Source organism: Giraffa tippelskirchi, chromosome 2, assembly GCF_054371585.1.
Source record: "Giraffa tippelskirchi isolate mGirTip1 chromosome 2, T2T-mGirTip1v1.2.pri, whole genome shotgun sequence".
Classification (NCBI taxonomy): domain Eukaryota; kingdom Metazoa; phylum Chordata; class Mammalia; order Artiodactyla; family Giraffidae; genus Giraffa; species Giraffa tippelskirchi.
In genome coordinates, this window is record NC_137276.1 from 193,323,163 (window position 1) to 193,339,040 (window position 15,878).

The 15,878-nt window shown below is 36.0% G+C and overlaps 1 protein-coding gene across 2 annotated transcripts in view; it reads right to left on the reverse strand.

The window, feature by feature from the left end:
* The window catches only part of LOC145539114 (uncharacterized), a 541,345-nt gene that overhangs the window by 514,503 nt on the left and 10,964 nt on the right, over positions 1–15,878 (reverse strand). The window contains exons 1-2 of one of the 2 annotated variants that reach the window (XM_081572606.1): positions 10,539–10,819; positions 5,284–5,390 (exon numbers count right to left, since the gene is read on the reverse strand). In XM_081572606.1, the coding sequence (XP_081428732.1) occupies positions 5,284–5,390; positions 10,539–10,790 (359 nt within the window). In that variant the 5' untranslated portion in view covers positions 10,791–10,819. Of the gene's footprint in view, positions 1–5,283; positions 5,391–10,538; positions 10,820–15,878 lie in introns of those variants that run through there. The other variant, XR_014077580.1, reaches the window with a different exon arrangement.

The following is a 15,878-nucleotide window of genomic DNA, read 5'->3' on the forward strand; positions in this document are numbered from 1 at the left end:
TGGGTCAGGAAGATCCCATGGAGAAGGAAATGACAACCCACTTCAGATTTAGATAGAAATTAAAACCAAGAATATTAATAGGAATTTCACTAAAAATTAAGATTTGTTTTCTACATCAAGTTTAAGTTTGGATTTTGAGATTAAGAACACTCTATGAGCAATGTTGTTTATATACAATTAGAACAATTATTTTCCTGAAATTCCCACATATCATCTGCTCATTTATAACTCTGAAGAAGAATCAGGACATCAATATATAATTTTGAGTAGGTCTTTGAATTCCACACTTCTAAAATTCTCATTGATTCTTTAACTTGAATTTCTATATAGAATTAGAATGTCATAGAACTCACTGCTTTGGAAAACTAGGACCAGATTAAATTTGTTCTGTATGGTTGTTAGGGGATATATGCCTTAACTAAATTGTGACTGCTTTGCTAAATATCTTGAGGTAGTGAATATATAAGACTGAATAAAAAATATAAAGTTAAATTTATTATCCTAGAGACTAGAACTAAGACTAAGATTTTGAAAAATAGAGTTAATAAATTTCCCCTCAACATGAGGAAGAACTTTTACCAATGAAACCTATCCAAGCATAGAAAAGGCTGCATCTCAAGTAGTTCCCTGTCATTGGATTATTTGAGAAGAAGCCAGATATATGACTATCATTTGGGGATGGTGTGCATACAGTGAGAAGGGAGATTATGTGACCTTTAAGGTCCCTTCAAATCCTGCTATGATTATAAGTAGATGCCTGGCTGAAAGTAGTTTAACACACATGACGATGCTAAAATATCGGTACAGTCAAATCCAGCCAAAGAGAGAATAAATTGAAGGTACCGTTGTGATTGGGGAAAACAAGTATATTTTCTAAACTCTAGTAGCAATGAGTTGCAGGGAAGTTACTGCTATGAATCAGTGTTTGGCATGAAGGAGACACAATGATTTAGTGCTTCAACCTCAGTCCATATGGAGTTACTTATCAATAGCAGCAACTTCTGTAAAGCATGCTAGAATGAATCTGCTGCCTACCACACAAGCACTGTGTAATGTCACTGTCAACTGCAGAGAGTTTGTTTCCACATGTAACCAAAAAAAAAAAATGACATAGAGATTCGCTACCTCCTATCACTGCTTTGATTGTAGAATTTAGCTAAACTCATCTTTCAGTTGTCAAACAAAAAAGAAGATTGACATTAGGACTAAACATATTAAAAATGAAAATTAAATAGTATTATTCTTTAACTTTGATCAGAAAGTGTAAACAAGGATAGGTAAGACAGAGAGACATTCTAGGATAGGTACAAAATAAAACTGAGATGAACTTTCAAATCTTCACTACAAGATTGTTCACCCAAAGATGTCTCTGAGAGGTTGATCTCTATGGATATAAATCAATCAGTTCAGTTCAGTCGCTCAGTCGTATCCAATTCTTTTTAACCCCATGGACTGCAGCACACCAGGCCTCCCTGTCCATCACCAACTCCTGGAGTTTACTCAAACTCATGTCCATTGAGTTGGTGATACCATCAAACCATCTCATCCTCTGTTGTCCCCTTCTCTTCCTGCCTTCAATCTTTCTCAGCATCAGTGTCTTTTCGAATGAGCCAGCTCTTCGCATCAGGTGGCCAAAGTATTGGAGTTTCAGTTTCAACATCAGTCCTTCCAGTGAATATTCAGGACTGATTTCCTTTAGGATGGACTGATTGGATCTCCTGGCAGTCCAAGGGACACTCAAGAGTCAAGAGTCTTCTCCAACACCACAGTTCAAGAGCATCAATTCATCAGCACTCAGCTTTCTTTATAGTCCAACTCTCATATCCATACATGACTACTGGAAAAACAATAGCCTTGACTAGTCAGACCTTTGTTGGCAAAGTAATGTCTGCTTTTTAATATGCTGTCTAGGTTGGTCATAACTTTCCTTCCAAGGAGTAAGTGTCTGTTGATTTCATGGCTGCAATCATCATCTGCAGTGATTTTGGAGCCCTAAAACATAAAGTCTTCTGTTGGGAAGGCTTCTGTTTGGAATCTGACAATGGGGGCACTGGCAGGGAGGTAGAGGGAGGAAATAGAAGCCAGATTAATTATTACCCTAGCTTCCTCCTGCAAGGTTTCTTCACTTGATTAAGTACATGATCTAGGGTACCAGCTTCTGTAGCATGGCCATCTCCCCTTAGCCTCTTTGTTTTTGGTTCCAGGTAACTTCTTCTTCTGGGCTTAGGGAAGGAAAAGGACTCTTTCTGTTACTGTTACAAGCTCTTTTGTGTGTGTTAGTCACTCAGTCATGTCGACTTTTTGCAATTCCATGGACTGTAGCCCGCCAGGCTCCTCCATCCATGGGATTCTCCGGGCAAGAATACTGGAGTGGATTGCCATTTCCTTCTCCAGAGGATCTTCCTGACCCAGAATTCAAACATGGATCTCCCACATTGCAGGCAGATTCTTTACTGACTGAGCTACCAGGGAAGCCTTCCCTATGGCAGTATGACCTTGCAGTAGCTCTTGGGCACTGCACATTTAATACTACCCCAACATTCTCTGCATGGGGCTTCCCAGGTGGCACTAGTGGTAAAGAATCCATCTGCCAATGCAGAATACATAAGATAGGCAGGTTTGATCCCTGGGTTGGGAAGATCCCCTGGAGGAGGGTATGGCAACCTACTCCAGTATTCTTGCCTGGAGAATCCCATAGTCAGAGGAGCCTGGCAGGCTACAGTCCATAAACAGTTGGACACAACTGAAGTGACTTAACATGCACACGTCCACTCTTTGCTTATCTTTATAAATAATTCCTTAACTAAACCTTGTGCAAATGACCAACATGTAGCTTGCTCTCTGTTTCCTTCCAGGTCTCTGGCCTTTGCAACTTGTTCCTTCTTCAAGTTTTATTTGGCCTCTTAGGCTTTCACAGATGTTTTACGTAAATTCTTGTCTCCCATATAGGGTAAAGTTTCCTCTGTCCATGGAAATCTCTAGGCAAGAATATTGGAGTGGGTAGCATTCCCTTTTCCAGGGGCTCTTCCTGATCCAGGAATTGAACCTGGGTCTCCTGCACTGCAGGCAGATTCTTTACCATCTGAGCCACCAGGGAAGCCTACCCTACTGGAGTATGTCCTCATCTTAACCTAACTATATTTACAAAGACTTTCTTTTCAAATAAGATCCAATTCTGTGGTTCCAAGGAGGACTTGAATTTGGAGCACACTATCTAGTTCAATATTCATTGGAAGTACTGATGCTGAAGCTGAAGCTCCAATCCTTTGTCTACCTGATACAAAGAGCCGATTCTTTGGAAAAGACTCTGATGCTGGAAAAGACTAAAGGCAGAAGGAAAAGGGGACAACAGAGGATGAGATGGTTGGATGGCATTATCAACTCAACGGACATGAGTTTGAGCAAACTCCAGGAGATAGTGAAGGACAGGGAAGCCTGGCGTGTTGCAGTTCATGGGGTTCCACAGATTTAGACACAACCGAATGACTGAACAACAACAACAAATCTGGGTCAATATAGAATGTATTAAATAAGTAATTTTAACATATATTTTATATTTTTTATGCTAGGATCAAAGTGTTTAGACTGTTTATTGAATGTTCCTGGAGAAAATTATATTGTCAGTTGAAAGAAAAGTACAAAATTGATTATTTTTGTGGTAACTGAAAATAATTTGGATCTTGCCTGCAATGCAGGAGACCCAGGTTAGATCCATGGATCGGGAGATCCCCTGGAGAGGGAATCATTACACACATTGCAGTATTCCTGCCTGGAGAATTCCATGGACAGAGGATGCTGGTGAGCTCTGGTCCATGGGGTCACAAAGAGTCAGACATGAGTGAGCAAATAACACTTTCACTTTCAGGCTCTAAATTCGGTAAGACTGGTCCTTATAATAAGAGTTGAAGAGACACAGAGACATGAACACAGAGACGTGGGGAGGGTGATGTGAAGACAGGGAAAAAGACCATATGAAGATAGGGCAGACATTGGAGTCTCACAGAGTCTCATACCTAGAAGCTGAGGAACACCAAAGAAGGACAGAAACCACCAAAAGCTAGAAAAAGGCAAAGAAAATTCCTCCCCTAGAGTTTTCAAGGGAAAGTATGGCCTTGCTGACAATTTGATTTCAAATTTCTATCCTCTTAACCTGTGAAAGAACAAAGTTCTAGTGTTTAAGCCACCCCATTTGTGGTACTTTTTTACAGAAGCCTTAGGAAACTAATACAGATGCCTATTTAATATAAATATTATTTCACTTGCTTCTTTAAAAAATACAATGGTAATTTTGAATCTATTCAAGAAAAAGTTTTATTTTCAACTGAATTTATGGTGTTTTGTCAGTATGCAAAAGGAAGATACAATGATTTTTTTTTACATAAATTAGTTTTCATTTTGTTATTCAGGTTGATGATCATTTGTCACTATTGGTGGTAAAACACTTAATATTTACGTGTTTGCAACGTCCCACATTTAGTAATAGATGTACTTAGATAAATCACATTCCTCACATATTTTTTAAAAGCTTGTATTAGCTCAAGTTATTAGGAAGAATCCTTTGGAAGAGGAAATGGCAACCCACTCCAGTATTCTTGCCTGGGAAATCCCAAGGACAGAGGAACCTGAAAGGCTACAGTCCATGGGGTAGCAAAGAGTCGGACACAACTGAGCATACACACACAAACATACACATTAGGAAGAATAGTGTTTGATAAGATACTGTGCATAGAAAAATATGTAATTGTTCTATATATTTCAAAATTAAAAGCAATACTTAAATAATATTATGTGGAAGTAAATTACCTATTTTTTATTTAGTCAACTTTAATTTACACTAACATTTTAAACTTATTCCATTACTTCTATAAGTCATAACAGAATATTTAAAACCTATAGTCTGTATTGTTTTAAAGAAAAGGGCTTGCTGAAATTGTAAAAGTTTTGAAAGCAATTAAGATTTTTTATGGTTGCTTGAAATATTAATTCCTACTGAAGCAATAGTTGTTTGACATTAATGTTATTCTAACAATGCTATTTTGTGGTTAATTTTTCTTCTGCATAATTAGTATAGGAATGAAAAACAACAAAAACCAGATTTCATTATTTGACATGAGATAGTAGAGAGTAACCACAACTTTTTAATTAAGTCTATGTGAGGAAAAATATACTAAAATACATTTACTGATTATTAGGATATAAATACCAATTATAAAATTCAATTTGGCTAGAATCTCAGTTGATAAACATGTTATATTAATGAAATCACAGTCCTAATAAGCTCACCAGGCTGTCCATAGGATTTCCCAAACGAGACTACTAGAGTAGGTTGCCATTTCCTTCTCCAGGGTATCTTCCTGCATGTGTGGCTCCTTGACTGAAGGTACTGTTGCCTACACAAATACAAAATCCCCAAAGTTAATTCTCAGAGCACCGCTGACATCAGTCATCATCAAACACCATAAGGTTAAGCTGGGTGATAAGTGATATAAAGATATAAATAAGGAGAAAGTAAAATGTTACATCATAAGTCAACTTTGACTTCTAAAATGATTTCCTGTCACAGTGAGATTTCTATGTATAGATCTGTTTTTAGATCTGTGCCACCTTAAAAAAAAATCTAGACAGTTTTTAGACTCAAACTTAGGAAAAAAAACTAAAGCCTTTGGATATCAATAAACTGTTAAATGGGTGGTCAAAAATATACTAGGTTATTTTGTAGTGGGGTACCAGCTGTAAAAAATAACAATTTGAGTCACTGTAGATATAGGAAATATAATGTAACAGCAGAGACAAGATGACAGTTTGATGTGAAAAAATCCATCAGCCCACATGGTTTGTGTGACATTGATTCTATGGAGTGGCTCTAACCTATCTATCTAGTGGAAATTTTATGAACTCAGACAACCAGCGCTGTGAACTTTATGGATAGAATGGAAGAACTGAAAGAAAAAATTTGGATTTATTCAAAGATATTTCAATTTTCAGTTTCCATGATGTATTAATCTAACAAGAATACACAATCAAATACCAAATAATACTGATACTATTCTCAGGTGAAAAAGAAGCTGCTATGGCTCTTCAAAGAAACAGAGGACCTAAAGACTAGAAACATGCAGTTTTCCTTCTACTTATCACTAAATGTCCTGCTGTAAAAAGATGTCCGATATAGTTAGACAGTCCTCTAAATGTCAAGCTAAACAGTATTTCCTTTTTAAATCTCATTCATTTATTAAAAAACAGAATAAGTAATATTATGTTCCAAAAATTGGTGCTCTATGCTAAGATTAGAAAGGTAAAATAGACATAATTCTGATAGCAAGAACTAACCACTTACTGTATCAGCAACCAAAATACAATGATCTATGTTTGAGAAATAAGTGAACTCCAGAAAAGCATGACCTTTGAAGCCAAAATGCCTAAGTTTGTATCCTGACATTTTTACCTGCTAACTATGTTGCTTCATATAAATTACTCACACTCTACAAGCTTCTTTCACATTTATAAAATGGAAGAAAATATTAGTACCTAGTGCAGAGGATATTAAGAAGATTAATAAGTTCATATTTGTAAGTTGATATAAACAAGTCCTAGCATATAATAACAAGGTGCTTAATAATTGTCAGCTGTAACTGATGTTTGTGTAAAAAGATTAATAATAATGGTTCAGAGAGGGAGATTTTGAGCACAAATGTAGGGCTACCTGACTCTTTAATGAGAAATAATTTGAAAATAATTCCAGGGAAATCCCTGCTTCTCCTGGAATCTTGAAAAAGAAAAGGAGTAGTAATTTCTCAGGATAATAGCTGAGCAGCCTTTTCAGTGGAGGGGACAGCATGTTCAAAGGTAAATAAGTGAGAATTTGAAAAATAATGACAGTTGTAGTGGAAACACTTATGAGGAAATCCGTTTAATTCATTTACCCTAATTAACTGATAGCCTTCTCTCTATGAAAAAATACTGAGTAGTACTCACAGATGTTAAAGGTTTATGATTCAGTAAATCACACTGAAGTATATACACACTTTTTCCTGCATTTTAAACTGTGTCATGGAAAACAGTTGGTTTTCTGTTTCTGTCACTAGCAAGTTTTATGGTAACTATGTAATTAGTTTAAATAATATTTAAATCAACTGAGTTCAAAATTAATGGTTGTTATGATAAATAAATGATTTGTAAATAGTTAACAAAGGTGTGTAATTTTTAAAATTATTTTTAATTGGATGCAAAAAGATAATATTCATGTATTAGAAAGTTAATCATAAACATCTATAATAAATCTGGAAAACAATTGTCTTACTTATAAATTTTCATCATAATCTAGATTTTTCCAGTTTTAGTTTATCTAAAGAAGAGAAAAAATGTTGAAAACGGTTTTCCAGATTATTTATCATAACAACTATTTATTTTGAACTGATATATAGCTCAGAGGAAAAAGAATCTGCCTGCAACTCAGGAGACTCGGGTTTGATCCCTGGGTTGGGAAGATCCCCTGGAGGAAGGGGTGGCAACCCACTCCAGTATTCTTGCCTAGAGAATTCCATGGACAGAGGCGCCTGGCGGTCTACCACTTATGGGGTCACAAAGAGTCGGACACGACTGAATGACTGACACACACACACACAAAGACCCCTCCAAATGAAGGCACCTGGGCTGAAATACAGCTTTGCATGAAACCCTGGAGACTGAGTCTTAGTCTGCATTCCCTTCAGAGACTGCCGTGCACTGGCTGGGCCCCAGTTCTGCTGTGCGAGGGCAGCTTCCTCCCAGAGACCCGTCTCATAGACTCTGTAATTGCCTATATCCAGACAGATACCACACAATGCTTTTTGTGTGTGTTTGGAGCTTGAATTCTCATTCTGTAGCATGTGATCCAACATTGTCTAAATTTGCATTTAATTCTTAAGCTCCTTGAGGGCAGGAGCATCTATTCTGTTGCCCAATGTACTAATTCAAGCAAGATATCTTGATTGATTTAAGGAGCTCATACTTCCTATTTTCTGTCACTAAATTATGGAGTCAGAAAGACCAGAAACTCCTTATCTGGAACAGACATACACACACACGATGGTACTAAGTGTTACATGAACAAAATCATACATTTTGAGTAGGATAAGTACCTAATAAATGTCACTAGCCATAGCAATTATACACAAATACCAATGTCTAAATATTAGCTGCTGCTGCTGCTGCTAAGTCGCTTCAGTTGTGTCCGACTCTGTGCGACCCCATAGACGGCAGCCCACTAGGCTCCGCCGTCCCTGGGATTCTCCAGGCAAGAACACTGGAGTGGGTTACCATTGCTTTCTCTGCTAAATATTAGAGAATAATATATTTCAGTGAATTTAGAAAGATAATAAGAAATGAATTACAGAAACGGGTTTCACCTAAGTAATCAGAATTCTTAGCATCTACTGCATTTTCTATGCTCAATATCTTTATTCTAGGAGTGATTAAAAATCGCTTTTTCTTTTCACTGCATAATTGTCTGAGAAAATGCATAACATCAAACACCATTAGATCAAAATTTGGGGAAAAAGTAATACTTCATGTGCATAAAGAAGACAGTGCAAGAAGAAAAGTGTCTTATTCTGGCAAATTGTGTTTAATGCGTTCAAGTCAACTGTCATTGATGAAATGCCTGCTACTAAACAAGGAAAGTTACCATAATGAAATCTATGCTGGTTTGTGAATTTCCCAAGTGATCTTCAAGAGAAAAGAAGGTCTTTTACTGTAATCAGTAAAAATAATGATGCCTTCCCTTAATTCAGTCTATATATTGTTTTACTTTAATTCTATAAAGAATTCCCATATGTCCAATGTCTTCTTTTCTTCTATCAGAACTCCCACAAAGAGGCAGCCAGGGAAAGAAAGATGTATTTATTCGTATTTATGAGATGTTAATCAGATAAGAAGGAAAACTGTCTAAATCCATTTTTTTTAAGTGGGGATTACGAGGGAGAGCTAACAAATCATAGCCAGATAGATTCCTAATACACTGAACTGTAACATTATTGCATTAAAATGACTGAGTAGATATATTTGGGTGATTAATCACATAATCAGTTTTTTTTTACTTAATTCCTTAATGCATATTTTTGTTGGATATGTAGACTTTTTAATGTAGAAGACGTTTGGTTTTGTTTTATTCTTAATTCTGTGCTTTGCATAATGCTAGTCAGCTTTATTTTGAGGTTTTGCTCTCAAATTTTGAGGTTTTGAGGTTTTATTTGGAGTTCTAAAGAACTCCATTACTAGAAGGAATTCTCTGGCCACCTTCTGTTCAACTTTGTGCCTCAAGGAAAGGGTTTTGTTGCATTTTTTACTTTTTTTTAAAAATCATATCGTTGTTTTTCAATAGTGTCCAAAATATTTAAATATGCAGTTTCATGTTGGCTCCCTTTCTAACAGTCTCATCCCTAAATTTATTATACAGCATGTCAGAGTATCTAAAGGAAATGGAAAAACTTTTCAGACATACAGACCTGCTTTTATTGATCCAGTTGTCTTAATTCGGTTTTATTTGTAATTAATGATATTAAAATTTCAGAAATCATTTTTCCACAGTAAATGTTACACAACATTTATTGCAAGCAAAATGTCTATATGTACATAAATTTGACTTTATGATATTTCTATGGGCATTCTTTCAGTATAATCTCCATAGCATCTTGTCATATCTGTGGCAGTAATTTGCGTATTATAAATGCTTAATAGATTCTGATTTGTTTATAAGTAAGGTTATATTCCTGATCTGACTAAAATGTTTCCTTATTGATGCCATACTGTACTTGAAATAACACTATCAGAAATTTAGATTTATATTTGGTATCAGCTAAAATTTTTACAACTCAAAGCCTCATTTTATCCACTGGGGAATAGTGTATGATTCATCTCATACAAGTTGAATTCATCTTTATGTGTTTTGCTCTTTTCAAATTGCCCAAGTGTTTTAGAAAAAAAAACTAACAAATCAGCGTAATTCTTAAAGAAACAAAACTGTAAAAATAGTCTTGTCAATTTACCAAGATTCTTTCAAGAGACCCTTTTAAGAGCTGAATTACTGCAAGCTAATTTTATGATGGATGAAACCGTCACATCATATAAAATAAATCATTTTTTTTCCCTTTGACAGAAATTCCTTTTTAGTTGTTATCTAGTGAAAAGAAACTCAGTGAACACAAAATGTATCCATCAGTTCCACTTTCTGAAAAACTAAACCTATGGTACTTAGAAAAATCATTTCAGGAAGTGTGCTCGGCGGCCCCGCGGATCTGTCTCTTGCTTCAACAGTGCTTGGACGGAACAGACCCAGGGACGCCCCTTGCTCCAGCCTCCGACCACCCTCCAACCTTTTTTCCATTCACAACCTCCGGAGTCAGCCACTCAGCTGTCCGCCATCACCGGGACCAGCCACCATTTTTTAACTCCTTATTACCGACCAATCATGAGCTCCCAGATTCGTCAGAATTATTCTACCGAGGTGGAGGCCACCGTCAACCTCCTGGTTAACATGCCGACTGCGGGCCTCCTACACCTACCTCTCTCTGGGCTTCTATTTCGACAGCGGCGATGTGGCCCTGCAGGGTGAGGGTCACTTTTTTCGCGAATTGGCCAAGGAGAAGCGCAAGGGCACGAAGCGTCTGTTGAAACTGCAAAACCAGCGTGGCGGCCGCGCCCTCTTCCTGGACGTGCAGAAGACATCTCAAGATGAGTGGGGTAAAACCCAGGAAGCTATGGAAGTCGCCCTTCTCGTAGAGAAGAACCTGAATCAAGCCCTGTTGGATCTTCATGGCCTGGCTTCTTTCCGTGGAGACCCCACATCTGTGACTTCCTGGAGAACCACTTCCTAGATGAGGAAGTGAAACTCATCAAGAAGATGGGTGACCACCTGCCCAACCTCCGCAGGCTGGCTGGTCCCCAGGCTGGGTTGGGCGAGTATCTCTTCGAAAGGCTCACCCTCAAGCACGACTAGGAGCTTCTGGAGACCAGTGGCCTTTGAAGAACCCACCTAACATCAGGGCTGCCTGAAGCCCCTCTCTGCAGCCACTAGGCAGCTTTTTACACCCTGGAGCAGGCCTCTCTCAAGCCTTGGACCAAATGGAAACAATAAAGCTTTTTGAAGCATAAAAAAAAAAAAAAAGAAAAATCATTTCAAAGATCAGGGATATGTAAGATCAGATTACAAGAGAGTGTTTATTTACTTTGGCACTTAAAGGTAATTGATTTACTAGTAACATCCCTCTGGTTAGTTGGAAGGGAATTAGAATCTCCCACTCTCATGATTTGTGACAAACAAAAAAGAGAGAGAGAACTAGTCCTGAGGTACAGCAAGTATGAACCATTGAGGCAGTCTAGGGATTTAGATATGCTTTGGTTTGATCAGTGTCTATGTCAGACTAGTACTTTTGGTATTAACCCTCCTCAGGGAAAATAACGTGTATTTTCTAGATTTTTTTTTTCTTTTGCACCTTTGTGAGGAATAGTCTCTTGTTATTATATTAAAAGTATAAGACTTCCTTCCCTTTAAAGTTTAAACTTCTGGTTTCATGAGTCTAACTTTTCTTGTTTACTCATCTCTCTGACACAGTGTTCAAAGCAATTTTCCAAAATTACAGGTAGACATCAGAAGTACAAGGTATTCTTCTCTTAATTTCAATGAAGTCATGAGGGTAAAGTTATCATCAAATTAAGTTACAGGTATAACTTCTTTACCTACCCAATTACCATGATGTCAACTAAGTCCTCTCAGAATCACATTCGAAAGTGTAGAGCTTGTGTAGATTATTCCTTGGTCACTTTCCACCTTTTGCTAATTTACATAGTATTTGACTCTCACTCTCAACCCATCACTCAAGCTTTTCCTCTAAAAGACCTAGAAAATCCAACACAATCCTGAATAAGAAAAGTTGCAGAACTCACTAACTACTGCATTTCAAGATTTTACTAGAAAACTTCAACAATCAAGACAGCATGTTGTTTGTGAAAGAATCAGCTCAGTATATCAGAGGAACAAAATATAGAGCCCCAGAATAGACCCATAAGAATACAGTCAACTGGTCTTTGGTAAAGACTCAAACCAATTCATTGTAGAAAGGATGATCTTTTCAGCAAATGATACTAGACCAATGGGACATTCATATGTTAAAAAGAATGAAACAAGACACAAAACATACTTTTCCCAAAAATTAAGTCAAAATGGATTATAAAGCCAAATATGTAAAACACAAAATTGTAAATTGCTAGAAGGAAACAGAAAAGATCGAGATGGCCATAGGTTTAGCAAAGAGTTTTTGAATCAGAAAAGTTTTTCAATGAGTTGAACATGACTCAAATTAAAGACTTCCTCTGTGAGAAAAACACTGTTAAAAATATAATAACAAACCATAGTCTATAAGAAAGTATTTGCAACAAAACACATTTCTGATAAAGTAATTGTATCCAAAATACACAAAGGTCCCTCAAAAATAAAGCTCAACCATAAAAAATACAACTCAATTAAAATATTAAAATATGGACAAAAGATCTAGAGATACTTCACCAAATAAAATATATAAATGGCAGATAAGCATATGAAGAAATTCTCAATGGTATTTATCATTAGGGAATTGCAAATAAAAGAACAGGATGTCACTACACACCAATTAGAATGTTTAAAGTAAAAAAAAAAAAAGGATGATATCAATAGCTGGTGAGGATACAGAACAAGAAATTTCTTTCACAGATAATAGTGGTAAGCCACTCTTGATGATATTTGTACAATTTATTACAAAGCTAAACATAGTCTTAACATGCAATCCTCCTAAGTATTTATCCAACCAATTTGAAAACTTGTATCGACACAAAAATATGCACACAAATTTTTATAGCATCTTTATTTTTATTCCTCATGAATTGTCGGCAACCAGGATGCCCTTCAATGGGTAAGTGAATAAACTGAGGTATATCAAAATAAAAAGAATATTATTCAATGAAAAACAAAAATGAATTGCCCAATCATGAAAATGCATGAGTGAATCTAATGATTCATTGCTAACTGAAAGAGGCGAATCTGAAAAATTACCCACTCTATGATCTCAATTATCTAATATTCTGGAAAAGGCAAAATCTATATTGAGAATAAAAATATAGTGTTTAACATGGGATTTAGGGATAGGAGAGTGAAGGTTGAATAGGTGAGGCACAAGAGAAATTTTAGGATGTGGAGATTATCTTCCATGACACTGTAATGGTAGATATATGACACTGTTGTTTAGTTGCTAAGTCGTGTCCAGCTCTTTTACAGCCCCAGGACTGTAGCTTGCCAGTCTCCTCTGTCCATGAGATTTCCCAGGCAAGAATACTGGAGTGGGTTGCCATTTCCTTCTCCAAGGGATCTTCCTGATCCAGGGATTGAACTTGTGTCCCTTGTGTCTCCTGCACTGGCAGGTAGATTCTTTACTGCTGAGCCACCTGAGAAGCCTACATATACATATACATATACATATACATATACATGTATTCATTCTTTTTTAGATTCTTTTTAAAATTTAATTATATTTTTAACTGGAAGATAATTACTTTACAATCCATTTTAGATTATTTTCTCATAGATTACCACAGAATATTGAACAGAATTCCTTGTACTATACATGTTGGTTATATATCTTATATATAGTAATGTGTGTATGTTCATTCCAGGCTCCTGATTTTTCCCTTCCCACCAAGTTGCTCCTTTGGTAACCAGAAGTTTGTTTTCAAAATCTATAAATCTGTTTCTGTTTTGCAAAAAGTTTATTTGTATAATTTTTTAAAAAAAATTAGATTCCACAGGTGTGATTATATATGATACTTTTCTTTGTCTGACTTACTTCACTTAGTATGAAAATCTTTAGGTCTATCCATGTTGCTACAAATGCCATTATTTTATTCTTTTTTATGGGTGAATAATATTCCATTGTATATATGTACCAAATCTTCTTTCTCCATTCATCTGTCAATGGATATTTAGGCTGCTTCAATTTCTTGGCTATTGCAAACAGAGCTGCAGTGAACAATAGGATGCATATGTCTTTTTAGATTATAGTTTTCTCTGGATATATGCCTGGGGGAGGATTCCTGGATCATATGATAGCTCTATTTTAGTTTTTCAAGGAATCTTCACCCTGTTCTCCATAGTGGCTGTATCAATTTACATTCCCACCACAGTGTAGGAAGGTTCCCTTTTCTCCATATCCCATACAGCATTTATTGTTTGTGGACTTTTTGATGGTGACCATTCAGCCTGATGTGAGGTGATATCTCATTGTAATTTTGCTTTGTATTTCTCTGACAATTAGTGATGTTGAGCATTTTCTCATATGTTTTTTGGAAATCTGTATGTCTTCTTTAGAGAAATGTTGATTTAGATCTTTTGCCCTTTTCTTGATTTTTTTTTTTTTGACAGAACTGCAAGGGCTGTTTGTATATTTTGGAGATTAATCCTTTGCTTGTTGCTCCTTTGCTTCTCTTGCAAATATTTTTTCCCACTCTGTGTATTTGTCTTTTCCTAATTTTTTTTTATTGTGTCCTTGCTGTGTAGAAGCTTTTAAGTTTCCATTGTTTATTTTTATTTTCATTACTTTAGGAAGTAGGTCAAAAAGAATCTTACTGCAATTTAGGTCAACAAGTGTTTTGTCTGTTTTCCTCTAAGAGTGTCTCAACATTTAGGTCTTTAATCCATTTTGAGTTTATTTTTGTGAATAGTTTTATGAAAATATCATAATTTTATTCTTTTCCATGTAGCTGTCCCGTTTTCCTAGCACCACTTATTGAAGAGATTGCCTTTTTCTTCATATATTCTTGCTTCCTTTGTCATAGATTAATAGACCATAGGTGCATGGACTTATTTCTGGGCTTCCATCTTATTTCATTAATCTATATTTTTCTTTTTGTGCCAGTGTCATGCAGTTTCTGATCACTGTAAATTTGCATTATAGTCTTACATCAGGGAGAATGATTCCTCTAGCTCTGTTTTTCTTTATCAAGTTTTTTTTTGCTATTTGGTTTTTTGTGTGTCTCCATGCAAATTATAAATGTTTTTCTGTTCTAGTTCTGTGAAAAATACCATTGGTAATTTGATAGGGATTTCATTGAATCTGTAGATTACCTTGTATAGTCATTTTGACAATATTGATTCCTTCCATCTTAGAACATGGTATATACTTCCATCTGTTTGTGTCATCTTTTATTTCTTTCATCAGTGTCATAATTTTTGGAGAACAGATCTTTGGTTTCCTTAGGTAGGTTCATTCCTAGGTATTTTACTCTTTTTGATGTAATGGTAAGTGGAATAGTTTCCTTAATTTCTCTTTCTGATCCTTCATTCTTAGTGTATGGAAATGCAAGAGATGTCTGTGTATTAATTTGTATGCTACAACTTTACTCCATTGACTGATAGCTCTATAAGTTTTCTGGTAGCATCATTAGGATTTTCTATGTATAGGATCATGTCATCTGCAACAGTGTCAACAGAAGTAAGGGGACTATCTAACTTTAGATGGAATACAGACTGTAATGCTGCAATCTAACTTTGTTACAAACAAATGAAACAACCTCACTAAGAGTGGCAGGTGGGGAGAGAGGTGCTAATCCAAGTTATTTTAGAAACGAATAGTGTCTGAAAAAATAAGAGTAAAGACTGTATATAAGTACTATGATCTAGTTGTTAAAGGGAGTTTAGGTTAACAATTCTGATTCAACTATGCATAAGTATTAGAATCACATAATTAAGTAAATGTGTGGCAGATGTTGAGAACCAACTTCTCACTACTAGACTGGAAGTTTACGAGAGTAGGGGAGGAGGTAAGAATGAACCATGTGGTAATGGATTAGAGTTAGAGACATCCATATGAACTCTTATT